Raw genomic sequence first — 22,420 nt, forward strand, 5'->3', positions numbered from 1 at the left:
TCATTCTTGAACTCAAGTCAGAAGGAAACCTTGAATAATGTTTAAAAAAGCTATGAAAAACCACTATTGGTAGGCAATCAGAACATTGGAACTTTCTTTCCAGCTTGTCCTCCTAGTTTTTCAAGGCGCCCCTTATATGAAGAAGGCCAGAACTCAGATGTTACAGTCCTACTACGCTGAGTCTGTCACCCCTGTGAAGAGAAGGAATTCCTATACATAAAAGAAAAATGATTTTTTAAAATATAGTGGTGATAGATCAGTGATTTGGGGAGGGTCCATATAGTAAGCAACAACAATAGAGGGGCTCCCTTATCAATCCTTTTATCTATCAGGAGAGTACAGCATCCAATTCCTGGGAGAGAACAGGGCGTCATTCACAGATACAGAATAGTTGTACAACACTTCTCATAACCGAAAAAAGCAGTTTTTGCTTAATCACTCTGTAATGGTAAATTTCAGTCCCAAACATGTCCTTTAACTAGAAACAATGTTGTTATAGAAATGATGGGAGAGAATATAGAACTGTTATCTTATATACCATGACAAATATTATGAATTTTTTGGTCTATAAATTTAAAAAGTCATTGTAATAGAAGGAAATCATCATAATAAATTACCCACTTTTTAATAGTATCAAAGTGCTTTTAATTGTTTGCTATCCTTAAATGTCTTTAAATACTTACATATTTAAAATGTTAATCTTTAAATTTTTATTAAAAATTAGGAACACACAGAGAAATATTTTTCTGTATGTGTATTATTAAAATACCTATCAAATATAAAGAATTCTTCATAAATAAAACTTAGCAGTTCAAAATTTGAAGACATTGTGTTTTTTAGTTTAAAAGCTGGAAGATAACTCTTTCTATTAGACAGAATATTCATATAAAGTATTTCTATAAGACAATAGTATTCTTAGAGTAGGTGTGTGCTTGAATAAGATATTGACGTAATTTGAGTAGGGATAAAAATTAAGGTTGCATAAAATGTTATTTTAAAATCTTTTTATCAGAAGTAAATTTATCTTTGTAACTCATTAAACAAAAATAAGTAGTTTCATCTATACAGCTATAACAAAAATTTACATGCATTTATCCAAGATAGATAATGTAAGTTAACTTTAAGAAGATGTACATTAAAGTATTTATCTTAATGAACTCCTTTTAGAAATGAAAAGTCATCTTTATTTTAACACTGTAGACAAACCTTACTGTAAGATAAAATGAAAACTAGATATTTTGTTAAGGAAAGGAGCTCAGTTAAGAATAGGTCCTAATGTCCATCACAATCCACCATCCTTGCTAATCCCCTTTATCCAAAGAACATATATGAAGACACGAATTGGGTGTCAACATACTTTATATACAAATAGAGATATGAAAAACTGTAGTATATATGTGTAATAAGAATTGTAATGTAAACAAAACCAAAGTACATGAATTGTCATGAACATACTTCATATACAAAGATATGAAAAATTGTGCTATATATGTGTAACAAGAATTATAATGCATTCCGCAGTCGTGTATTTATTTAAAAAATAAAATCTATTAAATTAAAATAAAATAAAAGAATAGGTCCTTCTTTGTCTCAGTTTGGGCACAGTCTGAATGGACATTAGGAAAGACTTAAGAGACTACTTAAATATCTTTTGATTTTTAAAATTGGAGAATGATAAACTGGGTGTGGTGGTGCACACCTGTAATCCCAGCTACTTGGGAGGCAGAGCAGAAAGATCACAAGCTCAAGGCCAGTCGGGGGCAAATTAGCAAGACCCTCAAATAAAAGATAAAAAGGACTGAAGATGTAACTCAGTGGTACAGTGCCACTAGGTTCAAATCCCAGTACCCTAAAAAATAAATAATAAAAATAAAATCATAGCATATCATTGATAAAAGATTGTGTATACATTCACATACTTGGGTTTAATATTTAATAATACCATATATTTATTATAATTTATATAATTTATTAAGAAGTCCAGAGACATATTGTATTTAATGATACAAGATGTTTGTTTTCATAATTTGGAGAATAGACTTCACCCTCCCAAAAGCAAAATCTTCTAATAGAAGCTGTTCTGTGGTAGGGATTCATTAGACTGGTAGCAGTCTATCCTCTGCTTTTGTAATGACCTTAGGAGCCACATAAACTTGAACATTAACTTTTTAAAATATTTTTTTGTTGTTGTAGTTGGACACAATATCTTTATTTTATTTACTTATTTTTATGTGATGCTAAGGATCGAGCCCAGCATCTGGCACATGCTAGGCGAGTGCTCTACCACTGAGCCACAACCCCAGCCCAACATTTATTTTTAAATTACCGCCTTAGAAAAATTCATCTAGGGATGGGGTTATAGCTCTACGGTACAGCGCCTCACATGTGTGAGGCACTGGGTTCAATTCTCAGCATCGCATATAAATAAAATAAAGGTCCATTAACAACAAAATAAATTTTAAAAATAAAAATTCATCTGGTCAGATTTTCCTGTGTACATTTAAATTCATACAAGAGTATAGTATGCTTCTGAAATTTCTTAATTTTTCTTTTGGTATTATGGGAGACAGAGCTGAAGGTCCTCCATAGTTCTTATTTAGAGCCCCTTCCACAGGGCTGATGGAGGTCTCTAACCAAGCTAGGGATTTAGACCAACTATGACAGTACAGTAGATCTGAGCTGAAACTTGTGATGTTCTGAGTTTAATCCTTTAGGTAGCGTTAGGCTAGGATTAGTTGAGAAATGAGTTATAAAAAACAGATTGTATGGACTCAGTTTAAGTCCCCTGAGATTAGGTTTTGCCGTCAGGCTTCTCCATGGCTACCATGACTACTGAATCTAGCCCTAGCAATAGACAAAAATACCTAACAGGATAGCTTTAAAGAAGTGATGTAGACCAAAGGGACTTCCTATAAAAATCAGTTCTCATAACTAATAAATAAATAAATAATAAATAATTAGAAATCCTCTTGCAGCAAAATGGAAGAGTTTAATGTATATCTTTTAGGTTAGAGAATACACAGTAAGTACCACGGTAGTCATCTGTAGCCCTTTATAACTTGTTCATGTAATCATCACTGCATTTAAATGATTATGCCAGAATGCTGTATGCCTGAAATCCCACAACTCAGAGGATTAAGGCAGGAGGATCACAATTTTGAGGCCAACCTAGGCAACTTAGTAAGACCCTTCTTAAAAAATAAAAAGTTCTAGAGATGGAGCTCAGTGGTAGAGCACCCCTGCATTCAATCCCCAGTACAATATGTGTGTATACATACACATACATATACATATATAAATATAAATATCAGTGACATTTTCAAAATACTTTTAAAAGTAATGTTTCAGGTAAGAAGTAAATATGATGTTGGAACTAATATTTTTCCCAGCACTTTCAAATGGTTTCTTTCGGGCTATGATAAAAAATTTGAATCTTTTGATTGCTCCTTTTACATTGCTTTTAATGATACTTTATGATCGAAAGCATCTGGATTGTAGATGGATTCTCCCTTTTGGATCCTAGGCATTACACTTAGCTATTAATTTATTTCAAGAAAATGCTTTTTAAATATTATTTCTTTGGGGGGTGGTGCGTGTGTGTGTTCCCAATTTAAAATATCTCCATTTATGAAAAATATCTTAGGATTTGATGTCAGGAATTCTGGTTGATCTGAAAACTACTGGTAAAGTCAAGTCTCCTTTTAAAGACTATACCCTCATGCATTGGTAACCATGGAAATATTGCTGTTTTCTATTAGCTCTCATAGTCTGATTTCTTCTTTGGGTTGGTGTTTCCATCTGATTTGATCATTGACTTTGCCATTTTTTAAATGAGAAAATAAGTAAGGTGCTAATTATACTTTGTTATCTGGAGTTTCTTTTACAACAGCAGAGGCACTCTCAAAGTTTTGCTCCTTGGAAATGTAGACCATTTTCATTTATTGTATCCTGCAGTCCAGGAAGTCCTTTAGAGCCATAGACAGTGGAGAAGGCACACATTCGTGCACTCCTAGACATTAATATTAACATACCTTTCTTTTTTTTCCCCAAGACATTTTAAGAATTTGTTTCTCTTAGATTCTTTCATGTCCTTATAAGAAATGTAAATTATAAAGCACTTTTAAAACCTCTGGGATTAAAAAGCTCCAAATTTAATTTTGTGTGCTGTGTATTGCTAAATAACCCCCTTTAAATCCAGAGTCAGTTTTACAGGCTTGAATTCCCTTGTCAGATTTCTATTTCAACTCATGTGATTTTTGTAACTTCTACTTCATTTTCCAATTTTCTCAGTTAAATTATTAAGAATTTCTACAAGAAGAATGAAATTTCAGACTATCTTCATGGTGATTTGTTTAAAATACCTAAGGAACTTTAAAGAAGAAAATATGACCTCTTTTGTTACCCCATAAATGTTGTTCTCTATTTCATGACTATAAGTATCATTTGTTTTTATCATTTGACAGTATTTTAAATTTAAGTCTAGCAAAGGATCACTTTCTTTATATTGTATATAATACTCAGAACTCACGTCTTCTGACAAGAGTTTCTATGACTCAATATTTTTTTTCCTTACCATATCCCAACAACAACAACAACAACAAATTGAATGTAAAAAAGTTTAATTCATATGCACAGGTCTCCTAGTTCCATCATCATGATCATGTTCACCATCACCAACAATTAGCATGACAATTTTGGATTTATCAGATATGAATCCATCTAAAAATTTTGAAGTCACTTATATATTTTTCTATATAAATATTGTTTGCAATGTATGTTCTGTTTTCAATGAGCATTTCTTTATGGTTTACAATTGGTTATATAAAGCAAAATTTCCTTTATCTCTCTTAAAAATTTATTTTTTTAAGACTTACAACTATACCCTTAGCTGCAGCTTACTAGAATTTTGTTTTTTTAGTTGATTTTTACCCTGAGTTATATCTTAAAATTCTAATTTTTATACTTTTCTAAATTCATTATATCCTGATAATTTTTTATTTTATTTTTTATTTAGTCCAAAGCTTTTTAGATAACACTGATAAAGCTGTCCCTTCCCACCACACCTCCGTCACTTGGATCAAGTTAATATTTTCATTCACTTAGTAATTTTTATATATTTATAAATTGGGTGTTTTGTTTCACTTAGTATTTACATTTACAATCATATAATTATGTGAATAATAATTATATAAATTTTGAGTTTATAAGTGTATCAATAAAATTTAAATAAATCATATATATTCTAAACTTTTAAAATTAAAAAAAATAATAAGAATTTAATTTTGTCATTAAACATATAATTTAAATGTAATTATATTAATTTCTTCAAATTCTGTAAGTCAGTTTTGCAGTTAGCATAGTTACTGTGAAGTCCTTCAAAAGTAGTTTCACATTAAAGAACAATTATCAAAATTAAATGTACCTGTGAATGTAGTTTGTTGTTTCATTCATTCATGAAATGCTTTTCTTTGAGTGCCTGTGCTGCTGTTAAGGTCTAGTTTGGGTGAAAATTATTTGAGAAAGATGAAATTAAATTTATAATGCTTGAGAAATAGTTTGGGTCAAATATTTGTATGAAGCTATTATTTCTCTTCTAATACACAGTACATCACTTTTCGTTGCCTGAAATTTTATTTATAGAAAGAAACATTCACGACCTTCTTAATTAAGAGTTGAAATGTATTATTTAGTCTGACAATGCAGAATGCTTTATTATATACATAAATTAAATAGCTCAATAATCAAATTTTAATTATTATGTCTATTAAATTGTATTCTTTTTCCTCCAACTCTCACTTAGTCTCCATTTTTAAATATGATAACAATTTTTTCTTAATATTTCAATGTGAGGTTTTACTGTATTTTCAAATTTCTATAAATTCCTATTTGGGCACTTTCTCTCTTCCACTGTGGCTTTATGGGAAGGTTGTGAACTTGATTTGAGTATACTACATTCAAGTAATATCTTAGCAAAGTCTGTCCAATGTAGCCTCTACACTGAAAACCTGCTGAAAGTTTATTTGGTATGCAGGGGAGTTAGTAAAAGATGGGCCTACCTGAGATTCCATGGATCTTAAATATTTAAACACCAGAAGAACCTAAAATGAAATTATTGCACATGAATATTTGGCTCCACCCATAAACTTCCACCCTGAAAAGTTACAGTGATGTTACAGTGTGTTTACTTTGAAAGAAAACAATGCAGACATTTATTTTTACTTTCTTATTGTAGGCTCCCAGCAGTCTTATGGAGACCCTTGAACAACATCTAAATACATTAGAAGGAAAGAAACCTGGAAACAAGTATGCATTAGTTGTGTATTCTAAATAAGATAAAAAATACTAGGATCGTTCTTTATAAGAATGAGATTTATCATGGTAAACTTATACTACTATAGTTTCAGGGTATGCTATATTGTAATTTTGGGGGGTTCCCACAGAACCCCTGCCCTTTGTGTTACTTGTGTCAGTAGGACCTCATGAGTGATCAGTCTACCTGCAAGCTAATATGGCAGATTAATAGATTATTCCTATATTGACTGAACTTGCTGATTTACATATTTGCCCTTAGAAAAAATCTACAATACAAAGGATTTGCTCATATTTAAAAATTGAAACTGTAATGGTTGGTCATGAGTCAAAATAAGCGCAGTTTTACAAGTATCCTGAACACTGTTATGTTACTAACCCCAGTGTAAAGAAAGCAAAATCCTCAAGTATAGTTTCCAGGACTTTAGTATCCCCCCACTTAGGCATGTCATAGCTACTGACATTTTACTCAGATCTTTTAATAGAGGAAGTAGCAATCAAACAATGAGAAGTACACTTTACTGGATTTTGTTTTTTACCTTTGTGTTTGGTACTTACAGTTTTGACTGTTTTTCTTTGTTGCATGCAAAAAATGTCCAGGTTCCATTTTTCCATCTCTCCACCAGGAAGGAAACTTTTCTGTTCTTAAGACCCAGTCCTTTCTGGTCTTTGTGCCTGGTTCAACTGTAATTCTGCCAGTCTTGGATGCTTACCCTTGTCCTGCCTGTGTAACTCTTATGCATCCTGGGATGGCTACCTGCAGTCCTAATTTCTGATGAAGCCTTCCTAACGATAAACTTCCCTGTATTATGGCTATTTTATTTAACACATGTAACTTCAATAGATTTTTGGTTCCAAAGGTCAGTATCTAAACATTTAATGTTGGTGTCCCTGTAGAGTCAACTGTCATTGTTGATGATACCAGCTTTACACTATTTTATTTAGCTTGACAGCAGGAATTAGCAGAGACAACCAATGAACTGATCATTGCAAGGTTATAGGCTGATCATGGATTTTACCTATGATAGAATGGTCAAAATGTCACTTTTTTCTGCTTTCTTCTTTCTGACTATTCTCCCCAAACCTAGGCTTGTACATCTTGATGTTACTTTTTTGTTGGTTATTTTATTAGCTAAGTGATGTTTCTGTCCTCTTTTCCAAATGAGTATAGTAATCATTGTATGTTTTCGATGATAAACAACAGTAGAGAAATCGTTCAGGCTACAATGGAGAGCTACTAGGAATGATGGGTGGCAGAACCTCTCTAGGGCTTTGCCAAGACCTTACTACAGTCTGCCCCACTTTAGGTGTGGCTATGAATGAACAGGTTTTTGATGTGAGACTACATTAAATCGCAGCAGTCTGTTTATTACTGGGCCCATCCTCTATTAGGGAATCTGGGAATCCCAGTGATTTGCCTAGGGATTACAATTAGACAAATGGAGGCAGGAAGCTATATGTCTCTCCTCCTGTGGCAGAATGAGCTCATTAACTAATGAAACCTACAGGTCCCCTAGAGTTGATCTCTCCCTTGGGCAGCTATAGACACACCCTATAAACCAGTTTCACCTTGATCTTTTTACCTCTAGGTGCCTGTACTCTGCTTAGGCCCACACTTTGCCCTTATATTTCGTAAAAGCTACCAGCATGCTGCTATTACCAGAGATGCTTCTTTCCCTAGCTCCAATGCCTCTTCAGCCCTGACTTCAAATCTAAATCTGCCCCCTTGTGGCCATTGCAAGCTAACTTTGGAAAAATTAGCCATGGGTGTTTAATTAACATTTCTAAAGAGGTAGAATGAAACTCAATAATATTCCATTTGAACTGCCTTTTGCCTAGAATAATTTTTCTATCCCCTTTAAAATCATTTTATGCTTGTCATATTTCTTTTCTGAATTGGCTGAGACCACATTTGAATTGTCTTTTGCTTATTCCCTATTTTGAAAATAAATAAGCTATAATAGCTAACTGTTTTCTTCTTTGTATGTTCGTGCTTACCTGGGAACTTAAGTGAAGGGTGAGTACTACATAGAGTGACCTTTTTGCATTTTGTAATTACTAAAAATGCAAAAACACTCTTTTAGATTCCACCTGTAGTATTGAGAACATTAAAATTGATTTCATTTTACGCATCTGTGTTTTTTCATTATGCTTTATTTTTGTCTTCCAAGGTGACTGGCATAAATGGTTTTACTTTCTTTTGGTCTTCTTGTATCTAGACTAACAATCTATTTTAGGTGTATAAATATTTCTCTTCAATTTTAGAAATCAAAGAATTTTTATTTGTTGAGTAGTCAAAAGTTTCCCCCCAGAATATTGCAGAAGTGCCAAAAGACTTTTATAAAGAAAATGGATTCCCTGAGATTGTTTTCTTTGTTCATCTAGTAGCAGTATAAAATTATTCCAAGTTCTAATCAAGTATATACATAAAATGAAGCATTTAGAAATCTCTGCTGTGTAAAATATTTATGCTCTTTATATTTAGTACCTTATGTCCACAGATGTTTACTTTTAAAATTGTGTGTGATATGGTATAATACACCCTTGTGAATTATTTGTTTCTACTAGTCAACAGGACAAAAGGGAGACATTTATTTTATCCTACATGTGTGTTTATTAAATGTGAACAATACAAGAAACCAAGATGTCTTTTGTAATTAAGATTATTTGGAAGATGAAGATAGGTTTTTCACATCTCTGTCTTTTTCTAACATTTATATGCAAAACTATGTAGGGATTATTGTTGTGAATAAGTAAAAAAAATAACAAAGTTTCCTCTTTGACAGCTTACTATTACCATATTGGAAGGAAACCTTGGTATTTGCTGTGTTCATAGTAAAAATTCATGGATTTGATCATAGCATTGTTACAGAATTTAGAATAGATTACCCGATGGGTCATTCATTCCCTCTAAAATTATCACACTGTGTTATTTTTTCCACCTCAGTTCAGATGTGCTTGATTTCTCTAGAAGAACATTTTTTAAAGTATTGCTCTTTAATAAACATCATTACCTATATATAAAAGGTTATAGTATTTTCTTTCATTAAGGGCAGTGACCAACAATAAGATGGGATCTCAAGCAAGGAATAAATACGAAGCAGCAATTTATGTGTTGTGTAAGAAAGGAACAAATGTACTGGCTCATTTGTGTTTTAAGTGGGGCAAACTGGAAAGGGTATCAACACAGGCTCTGGGCAGCAGACAGACTTGGAGTAGAGCCTTGAATTTACCATTAAAGAATGATGAGACTCAGGCAAGCTGTTAACCTTCTAAGCCTAGAAGCCCTCCAGTTTTATTCAGTGATTAACGATGCTTTTTAAAGCTACAACCCATGGGAGATCCTTTGGTTCTCACCTTTTTTTTTTATTAAATCAGGACAAAAGCTAAATCTGGTCAAGGGGAACAGAGGTCTCCCATCTGGACAGCTTAGTTTCACAGAAAAATATATTTTTTAAGAATTCTGGTTAACTTATTGGTTATAAAATGAATAAATGAATGCATTCTTGTTGAAAGTTTCAAATAATGTAGAAAACACCAGATGCTATACAGAGTGCTAGGATATAAAACAACAGGATGAGTTCCTTCCCTTCAAAGAACGTAGCATCCAGGGATGAAGACAGATAGCTAAGCAGACAATTAAACTATGATGTGGTAAGTGGGATAATAGCTCAACAGAGATAGTAGAGATTTTCATTTGCTCATCCATGGAATAACTACAAGTACCATTTAGTAATCCTTTCTTCTTGGGTGTTTTACAAATGGATTCCTTTGCCAATTATATTTTTCACAGTTAGCTTTGAGTATGATGTTCTCTAACAATAAGAAATTCAATTCCATCATTTTTACTTTATTCTTACTACAGGGCAAAAGATATGATATCATTTTTTATTTATTGGCTGGGGAATGTATTTCAAAAGTTCATGCTTATTCTCAATTCTCTTTTCTGTATTAATATTTGTCATTGTGTCAATACTGCAAAGAATTGACTCATGAATGTTTCCTGAGAAATTAATTTAAATCTAAGAAAGAGACCATGTCAAATGACATGCTTTTTTTTCTTTTTCTTTCTCTTTTAGTTGTTATAAAAGGTGAATTAGAGAAATTAGTAGTCAAAAATGAGAGAATTTTCAGTCTTATGCTGTACTAGATTTTTAAGTTCCTAAGTAAGTTTCTATAGTTAGAGAAAATACTGTGAATCTCTTTCAGTAGACCGTTTGAAATGAGAAATTATAGATAAATATACATGGAAAAGATTAATCTGGCATACACTATTGATCAATTGGTGGAAAAGGATCATAATGTTGTACAAAATTCCAATTACCTTCTGCTAGTTTTGTTTTGCTACTACTGTATGTGCTATTTTCTCTGTAGATGAGTAGAACACCATCTTACTAAAATGTACTGTCTTCATTTTGTTTCACGATTCATTTTTCCACCAGTTCATGTGAGTAAAAAGTAAGCTGTTCAGGCAATTGTTTATGGATCCTTTTCTAGATATGATGTACAATGGTCAATGCTACCACTAATCTAACTTTTAAATAATATTTAGCTTTTCTGAATGTTCCTTTACTCTCTTAGAAATAAGTTGCTGCTCTTTTTCAAAGTTCCACTAGTCATAACAGAATGATAGAAGTATTTTTTTCTAGCGTTTTTTTTTTTTACAGCCATGAAAATAAAAACAGACACACTTCAGGAGTGTGAATGTGGATATTGAGTCATATTTCAGACTCGGAACACAGAGATATTTTTTCTAGGCTTTCTGCTTTTATGAGTTACAATATGATTAAAAATAGCAATATAAGGTTAACACTTATGTTAACCTTAGTGAGTTTTTTAATTTGTAAAATAATGAGGTTTTCATAAATTATATACAACATGCTTTTTCTCAAGTCTTGGCAAATCTTTTTAAAACTGCAATTTTGACAGTTTGATTTTGATGGGGCATAGGCAATAATGATTGGCTGAAAGAACTGAATAGCTCGGATAGAGAAAATAATTTTTAATTCCAGAATTTCTAGTACTAGTAATTAAGCCAATAGGAAATATTGAAAGATGACATTATAACTGAGTAAAAGATTAAAGAATACTTTAATAGCTTATTCATTACTTGGAAAAAACTATAAGCAGTTTAATCTAGACAAAGTGTTATCAAACTTAAATGCTTTTACAAATGTATTCTTGGGTATTCAGTTTTAATTTTCTTATGTTGCCTTTTAGATCTGGTGCTCCCTCTCCATTAAGTAAGGTAAGTTTGTTTTTGTTTTTAGTGTGGTTTTTTATAACCATTCTACCATCTCTGTACAGTTCACTGGCATTAAGTATATTTATATTGCTGTATAACCATCAGCACATACATTGCCAGAAATTTTTTCATCTTCCAAAAATGAAAGTCTGTATTCATTAAACAAAAATTCCCATTCACCCACCATCCAGTCTCTGTCTCTATGAACTTGATTACTCTGGACAGTATCTATCTTCTTATGACTGATTTATTGTATTTAACATGTCTTCATATCAGCCATAGTATAGCATGTGCCAAAATTTCCTGCCTTTTTAAGATTAAATAATATTTCATTGTATGTACACACCACAATTTGTTAATCCATTCATCTATCAATGGATACTTGAGTTGCCACCATCTCTGGGATATGATGAATAATAGATGCTGTGAACATGAGTATAAGGATTATCTGATTCCTACTTTCAATTCTTTGAGGTATATATCCCAAAGTAGAATTGCAAGGGATATGGTTTAATTTTCTTGAGAAAAGGTAAGATGTGTTTTTATATGTTCTCCTTTATATTAAGCTTATCAGTCCCATGTAGTATAGTTATATGTAACTTATTCCTCTATTGGTACTAAGTATTTAAAGTAGGAGAGATTTTCACTTATTAACATTACAACTGAAAACAAACGCATCCATGTAATGTGTTACTGGTGAAAGCATTTTCACATACTCTGAATCAGAGCCTGAGATAAGTAATATACAAGGTACAAAGCAAGTTTTAATGGCAGAGAAAAAAATTGTAACTAGGGATCTTCCCACAAACTAATCTTTAGACAGTCTGCTGCAGTAGTTTAGTAACTCCTTTACCTCCCCATCTCTTTATTAGCATGCTGAAAGACAGGATTAGGATTATCAGTGGTAAAAGCATTTATTTCCATAGGTCTGCAGTTCACATTGGCCATTGTTTCTCTCAGGTGAAACTGTAATAGACGTGCTCATTCCTCTTTGGCAAATTTCACTGAAGAATAGATGTCATTACAGACATTCAAGGCTGTCATTTTGACTGTGCTGCTGATTCCCAGACACCATGTACTATGCCAGTGTCCAGCTGGCTGGCTGCTTAAGATCCCCTCAGGACCTCAAACAAACAATCAAATGAAACAAGCAAGCAGAAAGCTTTCTGGTTTTTCTAATAGAAATCCAGGTTTAAAACCATCATGTCTATGTGAAAAATTCCAACATTTGCCCACTGAGTAGAGTGTTATGAAATGCGGGATGATCTATTTCAACATTCTGGCCAAATGAAATTACCTGACATTTTCTTTTCATAATATGTTTATTTTCCCTTGCTCTCATGTCTCCACTGAGATTATTACAGGGCATCTTAATGAGCATTTGTAGACCTTCATTTCTGCATTAATGTTGGAAAGATTTATTTTCTGTCATTGAAGTCCCAGTGTTGTCATAAACATTCACTTTTTTCTGAGCTCATTTACAAATAGTGCCTAAAATAAAAGTATTTTAGAGGCATTGCTGTTGTCCACAATGGATAACATATAATCAGTTTTCGTTAGCTTTTCCCATTCTGTTGATGACCTTTTGTCTTCCATTTGGAAGATTAGTACTTTTGTTGAAGAAAGGTTTGAGTTGAATTTTCTAAAAAATAATATTTATACCTCTCATGTGTTATCTCTCTTGATTGCTGAATGTTTGGTAGTTTTATATCTATTGAATGCTGACTTCTTGATTAGTTATATTCTAGGATGAATAGATATTAGATGAATACTATTTAAGTATTTGTAGTAGTATTTATAATAAACTATTTTGAGTTTATTATAAATTCTTCATCTCATCCAGTCCTTTCTTAAATTATTATTTTTAAAACTTCCTCTAAATTTTGTTTATTGAAATCCGACACTCATTTATGGCAATAACTGATAGCCTTTGCTTGCTCTTGGCCTTTGTGTGTTTTATTTGCTCTCATATCTCATTTCCACTTATAGAATTAGTATCAGCAGGTTGTTTTGAAATGTTCCATTAAACTTTCTCTTATGAATACATGGAAAATAAAATACACTGGGTAAAATAGAATTATAATGGCTACTACACACAAATTTTAATTTCTTAATATGTTAGTTGATCATTAACTCCTCTTCTTTAAAAAAATAGTTCAGGAAAACAATTTTTCGATTTTGTTTTACTTTTTATTTTTACTTATTTCATATAAATTTTAGGATATCCTCGAGCAGTCAGTGACTTGAATCTTGCTTGTGAATTGTTTCCCAACAACTGAGAACTACTTAGGTTGAATGCCTGGATATTAAAGTAAAAGGACTTTGCATGAAGTCTGCTTAGTGTGAGAAGGAAGAAGGATTACCTTGGTTTTATACAACTATTATAACTGATAATTTTCAAAATATATGGCAGCCAGTAAGATTCTTCCCAATAATTTTATATTCCAGTATATTTAGCTTTGATTTTAAATACATGAAGAGAAGTCATTGCAGTGTTTGTCCAAATATTTTATCAAAATTTTAAGTATATTTTATTTAACTTTTAAAATTTAAGGCATGTTTTATACAGGAATGAATATTACAATTGATTTTACAATTCTTGATTTTAGATTTTCTTGAGTTTTTTTTTTTCTCCTATGAGGAATTACCAAAAAATTGCTGGGAATGTTATAGATCTGCAAAGCAAAACTCCTTTTGCTCTGTGTCCTGTGGATTCATATTTGACTAGGGTGTGTTGTGCATCTTCAATTTCAGTCTTCGCCAGCCACAACCGTGACGTCTCCTAATTCTACACCAGCTAAAACTATTGACACATCTCCACCAGTTGATTTATTCGCAACTGCATCTGCGGCTGTCCCAGTCAGGTCAGTTAATGAGTATGCCGTGAACTGATTGTTAATATTTTAATCAGGTTTTTGTTTTCTTTTCATGTATGGTACCCACATGATTTCACCAAACGCAATCACTTCCTGGTAATGTGATATCTGAGATTGTTTTTGACCCACAACATATCAATAAAATTTCTTCATGATTAAAATAAATTCTCTCACACTCTTGCAGGTACTTAGGCTTGTACCTCTTTGATGGTTAGAAATATCTAAGCTATACAGATTACCTTGTTGCTTACACATTTGGGAAAGGAAGAGGAAGAATGATGCACATACCTGTAGGTTCTTCTGATATTGGCTGACCTGGAAAATGTCTACTAAAATTAGTTTCTTCTTGCGGAAAACTTAAAAGGTGTTTCAAAATGCTTTAAAAATAACAGCAACGACAAACTTGGAGTTGTAGGCCAGTTAGGTGAGCACACAAGGAACCCAAACTCAGGCAATAGGGAAAAGCTTTCAGGGTATTTCTAATCAGCTTTCATATCACCTGTGTGTCAGCAGTAGTGAGAAAGGTTGGTCTGATTGTGCATTCTGTGAAATCTCAGAGCTACCAAAAGAATCACCAACTTGTTGGGGCTTCTTCAAATAAAAATTTTGGCTCAAGTCTTTGTTCTTTTGCTTTGAGACCTTGAGAGGATTCTTGTCTCCTATTGTAGTACCTATAAAGGTGACTATGAATGCCTTGAAATTGGAGACTTGAATTTTTAACTGAGCCATAAATTCAGGGATCATACCCATGTTAACTATATGCTTTACTTGCTTGGTTCTGCTTTTTATAATAGCAAGCAAGCTTGGTAAAACCAAGTCCTTTCTGCTACTGCATTAAGATAAATTGCTTCTTATGAAATCTCTGATAAGACTCTTAAGCTTTTTTTTTTTTTTTTTTGGCGGTACAGGGAATGGAAACCAGGGCCTCGCGCATGCTAGGCAAAAGCACCAGCACTGAACCATACCTCCAACCCTGATTAAGCTCTTAATAATAAATATGTTTTCCTTTTCTGCTACTTAGTCCACTTGTATTTATGAAATGAACATATATTGTTTGGAAAACTAATATGTAAACAAGATAATAATAGAACTACTGTTTTGAGAAAAACTTCATATATTATAATCTAATTTAGGAAAAAGGTACATTTACAATTAATTATTGACTTTAGTGTTCCTTGGTTTATAAATTCTTTACAAAGACATGAATTTTTTCTATCTAAAAAAAATTTTTAGAAGTAGAGGAAAGATAATCTTCAGCTTATGATTTTTATTGCCATATAGAATACTACCCATGGATCAAATCCAGCTCACTACTGTTGTAAATAAAGTGTTACTGGAATAAACACATGTCAATTTATTTCTGTATTGCACCGTGTCTTCTTTTGTACTACAGTGGCAGAACTGAGTAGTGATAGAGACTACTTGTCCCTCAAAGCCTAGAATACCAACAATTCCTTTGCAAAAGTAATCTAACACTTTTGTAATGTTTTGAACAACCAATAAAAAAATAAATAAAATAAATAAATAATATTTATTTTTGATTAAATAAATGATTTTTTTAAATTTTATTTTAATCTTGACAATTCTTGGACCTTTGAATTTACACCTAAGTTTGTGAATCAATATTTTGAGTTCCACCCAAAATATATATTATTATTTTTATTGTAATTACTATGAGTCCTTAGATATGATGTTTTACAGAATTAATACATTTGCAATACACTCTTCCTCTATGAATTCATGTTAAGTTTTTGTTTATGTACATATCCATTGATGGATATCAATAAAGTTTTATATATTTCCCCCCCCCCAAAAAAAAAGTAATCTAACAACCCTTGGTATATGCTATACTGCTATACTTTCAAAAATATTACTTTTTCACTGGATTTAAAGTATCTACATTTTTTTATATTTTCTACGTAAGTCTTTAGGAACAGCTTGACATTATGAAATTTCAGCATCTGATTTTAAAGTTGTATTTTCCTTTCAGCGCTTCTAAACCATCCAGTGATCTGCTGGACCTCCAGCCAGACTTCTCTGCAGGAGCAGCAGCAGCCGCCGCCCCAGCACCGCCACCTGCTGGAGGAGCCACTGCATGGGGAGGTGAGTGGAATGGAATAGGCCTGACATTCTACTGGCATTACAGGGTTGTTTTTATTCAAGTAAATTGTTATATTTAGCTTCCAGTCATCCAAAACAATATTAAAAGCTTGTAGAGAAAATGCTAAGAATGATATCTACTGATTGTAGTATAAATTGAGAAAGAGACAGAGAAAATATAATACAGTTTAAATGTTCAAGTAGTTAAATACTTTTATTTTACATACAGACTATATTTTAAAAGTTGTAACAAAGGAAGTATTTTTTCTTTGTAATTCTAAGATTCTGATTATTATTAGAAATTATTCTCTAGAGATTGGTGCTTTAAAGGAATTGAATATTCCCATGAATTTGTCTTACTTAAGGCAGCATTTCTAATTTGGCTTGATCTGGTGTAGTTCTTGGATGGCATTAGGCCTGAACTGGGTTTATTCACATTGTACTTGACTTCATAAAATTGAAATCTATTACAGATTCTTGTTTGTGTCAGAAAAAATCCACACTACTCTGATCAAGAATAATCATATCTAAGCAGTTATTTCCTGTTTGATTCATGGATCTCAGAAAAATCTACCTTTTATAAATACTTATTAAAGGTATTTTATACTCATATAAAGTTAAGGTAATTGCTACATGATTCTCAAAGCTGCAAGGAGTTATTTTTTAATATCATGCTGCATTATATCAAACTATCATAATAAAAATTTTCAAAACATGGCACAACTATAGAAGCAGCACAAGTAAAAGACTTAGAAACTCAGTAAAAGGAAATCAATTAGATAATACAGCTGGTTCAAAGAGTGTTTTGAGGAACTGTGTGTTCATAGACACTTAAAAAAAAAAAAAGAATGTTCGAATAAGATGGTAAAACTAGTTAGTACCTTGTTAGCAACAAAAATCATGATCTTGATCCCAGACAGAAATAATTTGCATCATTAGCAGACAAGATTTGTAACTTAATAGAGCCTTTCAGAATCAGTCTTTATTTAATAGTAAATAGCAAAGTCAAATGAAGTTACATAAATAATTTTGGGGTGGGCTGATAATATAGTATATCAGCATAACATCAGAAGTACATTCTGCAATCTATTAATCTTAATTCCAAGTTTTTGGGTAACAAAAATGACAGAAAGTTAACTACTTCAGAAATAAAATTGCTAACTACAAACATGAACATTTTAAATGTTCAAACCTTCTATATTGAAATGTTCAACTCCTAACTCTGACGTTTTCAATTTCTTTAGATTGTTCTTGAAGCTTCATTTAAATATATTAAATTTCAGCTGAAAAACGAAAATGTTGCTGAAAATATTTATGAGGGTATTATTCTTGTGTGCCCTTTTTCTTTTTGAGATTTCTTTTAAATAGTTTCAATTTGCTAACAATATCTTTTCATTACAGTAATATTTTACACAATGTATTATATTTTCCTATTTAAGAATGTTTCGAATCAAATACCCCTAAATCAAATTTTCTCAGCCATAAAATTCATATAAATGACTTCAATAAAATTTTACAATTTAAAATTTAGTTTTAATTATAAAATTGTAAATTTGTTTGTTATACAAAATTTTTTTCAGTCATATGTAGATGAGTTATTTTTTAATTCCTTCAGTCATTTAAATAAAAATGTCTTCATACTTTCCAAATTTAGAACTTACTGACCCTTTAGTGATGAAAGGAAGAGATGCTTTTCTTTTTCTAACCTTTCCCACTAGAGGGAGCACTTTTAATTATTGGTACAAAGGCACTGTAGGCTGGCTTCTAGAAGCCTTGGTTTAGGGATTTAGGGCTGGATGGTCTTTCTTTTTTTTTTTTTTTTTTTACTGAGGCGGGGCTTTACCACTGAGCTGCATTCCCAGTCCTTTTTAATTTTTATTTTGAGACAAGTTTCACTAAGTTGCTTCAGGGTCTCACGAAGTTGTGAAAGCTGACCTCAAACTTGAGAAACCCTTGACTCACTGGAATTACCAGTTTGGGTCACCACACTGGGCTGAATGGTCAGCTTTTCATGACTAAACAGCATTTTTATCACCACAAAACTCCATAATTGCAGCATTTCTTAGCAAGAGAAAAGTTTAGGGTGAAATACTAATAAGTAAATTCTCTAATTTCTAAGCAAAATAACACAATTTATACTCCTTCAAAAATTGAAGTAAACAACTATAATGTGAAAGGGAGAAATGATAGTTACCATCTCTTTGTATTTAAGCTACAAATTCCTAGTGATTGAAGACGATGCTAAATTGTAACAGCTGTGTGTGGGGTAGTGTATTTTTTGTAGTGTTAAACAAATGTGATTATTTTCAATGTCAAATTTATGTTCTCAGTGTTTTATATATCTTCTAGAAATTTTGTTTTACTGAGTTCTCACATTGTTTTTAAGGCCCTAAAAATAGCTTCCTAATGAATTTCAATAAAATCACTTCATGATTAAAATAAATTCCCAATGGCATTCATAAATTTAAATATAAGCCCTGAGATATATCACACAACAGAGTATATGTGAGAATGCCCCAGGACATTTGAATGCTTAACCTGAAGTTATTATATAATTAAGAATAACCCCTCTTAGGTTGTTTATTTAGGAGGCTAACTATAATTCCACTGTTGGACACTAAGAGAGTCTGAACCTCCTGGCAGCATGCTGACCTCAGAAAGTCTGAAAAGCTTTAATGTCTCATAGTGCCTCTTAATTCTTCATACAGATTCTTCTCACATATTGTCACATAAAATTGCTTTTAAGGGTCAAAATTATATATCCCATTGAAAAACATCGGATAGTATGAAACTTATGAAAAAGAAAATATTTTAGGTTATAGCTTATTTTTCCTAGCACCTAAGCTTCCTTTTACTTCTTTGATACTGGTATGTTCTGTTATCTAACCTGCAGCTATTATAAAGCTCAAACTTATTCTCCGGAATTCCAGGCCTAAATTATACATCAAATGAAGAAGGTTGACCAAGTTTAGCTGTCTTTTCTTCAGAATTGATGTTTGTAGTACAGTGAAATCAGCCAAAGCAGATGAAATGATATATCTGGTAGGAAGTACCATGAGTTTTTCATATGAACAAACACTGGAATCGTACCTATGCACTCTGCCATGCTGTTATATAATATAAAAAGATGCCTGAACTCTCAGGTAATTTGTTTAGGCCAGATTTCAGGTGAAGTCTCTTGACCACCCTTGCCCTCCATTTTCCCATCTATAAAATTGGAAGTTCATCTAAAGGATCCCTAAGGTCTTTTCCAGCTTGAAAGTTCCATGGTAATAACAAATAATGCATGTATGCTTTAATCACAAATGGTCTGGGAAGGTCCATAAAGCCAACATATCTTTATTCTGTGCCTCGCCCGGCTTGGGTATTGGTATGGTCGAATGTTTCAGCTTGAGCTCTTATTTCTTCATATGCTGCCGCACGTTGGACATCAATAGACCTTTTGGGAGAGGGTGAGTAGAGCTTTATTTTCAAACTTTTTTTGGACAGACTTCTGTGTCTTAGTAACTGTCCTCTTTTGACTTTTGGGGATCTGGTTTATTTGTCCTTTCCTTTCCTTTGCTTCCATTTGCTCTCCTTCTCTGGTGCAATGCAGATTCGTTGGCTGCACTTTCCTCTGTTCCCTCTGAAGCACAGATTTCAGACCCGTTCGCACCAGAACCTACCCCTCCCACCACAACTGCTGAAATTGCAACTGCTTCAGCTTCTGCCTCAACTACCACCACTGTGACGGCTGTCACTGCTGACGTGGATCTCTTTGGAGGTTAGTCAGTCATATCTCTACTCTTTAATTTTCCTTTGGGGATGGCTCAAATTACCTGAGAGTTAAGGCCTCTTTTTACATTATATAACAGCATGGCAGAGTGCATAGGTACTTTTCCAGTGTTTGTTCATATATAATTATCATTGCTAAATCCATCAACTTTGTCCCCTTTTGTAGCTGAGGTTGCAATAGGTTAAGCCCGTTTGATCTCAGTTTAGGATTTAAGTTCCTGCCAGAACTCTGATCCTATACATGCTCCTGCCCTGCAGTACTTATATGTGAATGAGACAGACTTCTTTGTCATATTCACGTTTGACTTTGGGGCCAGATTAGAACTAGCCCAGAGACTATTTGAAGAATATGGGAGGTAAATACTCTTAAGTCATTTCTTAATATTTAGGATGAAAAACATGTAAGAATAGCTCAGATTTGGAGTTCTCTAAAGAAAGTTTAGGGCTATGCCTAATTTTTGCAACTTTCAGCTTGTTCTGTCCAAGTTAAAAAAAGGATCATCTTGGACTTTGGAACTTTGAGACAACATCTGAAGCAGTACTTGACATGCTGATTTAAAACAGGTTTAGGTCAATCTTTGAAATGATTGTCTAGAAATGTGCTTTCCAAGCAAATGTGAGATACCCTAGACTCTGCCAGTGTAATATTCCTGGACCTGATGAACCATCTGAAGGCAGTTTATTTATATATTTCCATTTGAGTGGAGCTGGTGTCCAAACCTAGAGAAGTGCATATATCAGATATAAATATTGAGTAGTGTTATAGTCATTATAGTTTTGTATTTCTTCATTACCATATAATATCTTTACCAGAGCATTTTGAGAATGTAGTAAGGAATTTAGAGGGAACAAATGATAGGGCAGGAGGGACTTGGCCGGCCCTGGTGGGATCAGTGCCCTCCCCTGGGAAGACACACTTACGCACTGTCACATACCACTCATCTGTGGCCCTGCCCCAGGCTCTGAGGTCGCCCAGAATAAATAGTGCTTAGCTGCTTGTCACGGCATTGCAGTCACTGGCTCACAAGGGAGATTTTGTTCCCCTTCACCATGCTGCCATGCCTACAAGGAGAAACCTGTTTTCCAAAAAGCAGAGGAGAGAGGGTTACACATCCTTCTATGTTTTATTATGAAGAGTCTCCAAAAAAGAAAATTGGTTTTTCAGTTATACCACTGTATCGGAAATCAAAATTTTAAGTTTTAGCTTAAATATATAAAATCAACTTCTTACCTCCTTCTCCCTGCCCCCTTTATTAGTGTTGGGTTTGGATGATTTCCCATAGGTTTGTGTTAATAGAAAAACTAGAAGGAAAATGGAAAATGTGGACAGGATAGATAATGATTGTGTGCTGAAATCTTTCTACAGTTTTTGCTATTTAAATTTTTGGTTTCTAGTCCACCTGTTAGGAGTTTGATTAACTCTGAGAAATCAGTCAACTCTGTCTTGTGTCTCTCATAGCCTTCTCAAATAATAAACCTGAGATATTTCTCTGAAATAGTCTTTGGGCGTTTATGTGGTTTGTCCTTGTCATTTGTCACTACTTTGATTTTATTTATCAAATAGGAAAATCTTTATGTTTGAATTTTTTTTCATATGACATTCTTTTTTACCTTTAAATACAAGTTTCAAGGACTAGTACTTCAGTCACATAACTTAATGCCAAAGAACAGGACTGCCCTTGTGATTAGTATTCTTCCTAGCCATCTGGCTGGAACATGAGCAAAGATGAGTTCATCTGCAAATCTCATCATAATCATTCTATTGATCTGCATAATTCTGTGAAGTGTCTCCTGGCCTCTGACAGCTGTCAAAGCTCTATCCTCTGTCTCCAGGTGTCTATATATGTCACTGTTTTCCTGTTATCTTGCATGTGCTTAGTTGTTTTATAAGAAGTCATTTAGAAATTTTACTTTAAATAGAAACATAAACTTAAATCTCTTTGAGCATATTGTGTGACCATTTTAATATATTGTCTCTCTAAATTGGGCAAGTGGGAAAACTCTAATAAGGTCACTAGTTATATTTTGTGTATTCAACTTTAAAATGTATCTTCTTCAGGTTGCAAGTAATGTTTATGACAAGTAAGTAGATTTCTATGAAAATAAGCTTAATGGC

At 32.9% G+C, this 22,420-nt stretch overlaps 1 protein-coding gene across 11 annotated transcripts in view; it reads left to right on the forward strand.

Moving 5' to 3' along the window:
- The window catches only part of Snap91 (synaptosome associated protein 91), a 120,388-nt gene that overhangs the window by 62,554 nt on the left and 35,414 nt on the right, over positions 1 to 22,420 (forward strand). For 9 of the 11 annotated variants that reach the window (XM_058575871.1, XM_058575875.1, XM_058575888.1 and 6 more), the window contains exons 10-15: positions 6,233 to 6,303; positions 11,530 to 11,557; positions 14,309 to 14,418; positions 16,421 to 16,533; positions 19,968 to 19,982; positions 20,126 to 20,293. In XM_058575871.1, the coding sequence (XP_058431854.1) occupies positions 6,233 to 6,303; positions 11,530 to 11,557; positions 14,309 to 14,418; positions 16,421 to 16,533; positions 19,968 to 19,982; positions 20,126 to 20,293 (505 nt within the window). The remainder of the gene's footprint in view (positions 1 to 6,232; positions 6,304 to 11,529; positions 11,558 to 14,308; positions 14,419 to 16,420; positions 16,534 to 19,967; positions 19,983 to 20,125; positions 20,294 to 22,420) is intronic. The other 2 variants (XM_046432006.2, XM_058575884.1) reach the window with 1 other exon arrangement.

The sequence above is a fragment of the Marmota monax genome, unplaced genomic scaffold (genome assembly GCF_021218885.2).
Source record: "Marmota monax isolate L192 unplaced genomic scaffold, Marmota_monax_Labrador192_F-V1.1 WCK01_AAM20220418_F8-fsc00013, whole genome shotgun sequence".
Taxonomy (NCBI): Eukaryota; Metazoa; Chordata; class Mammalia; order Rodentia; family Sciuridae; genus Marmota; species Marmota monax.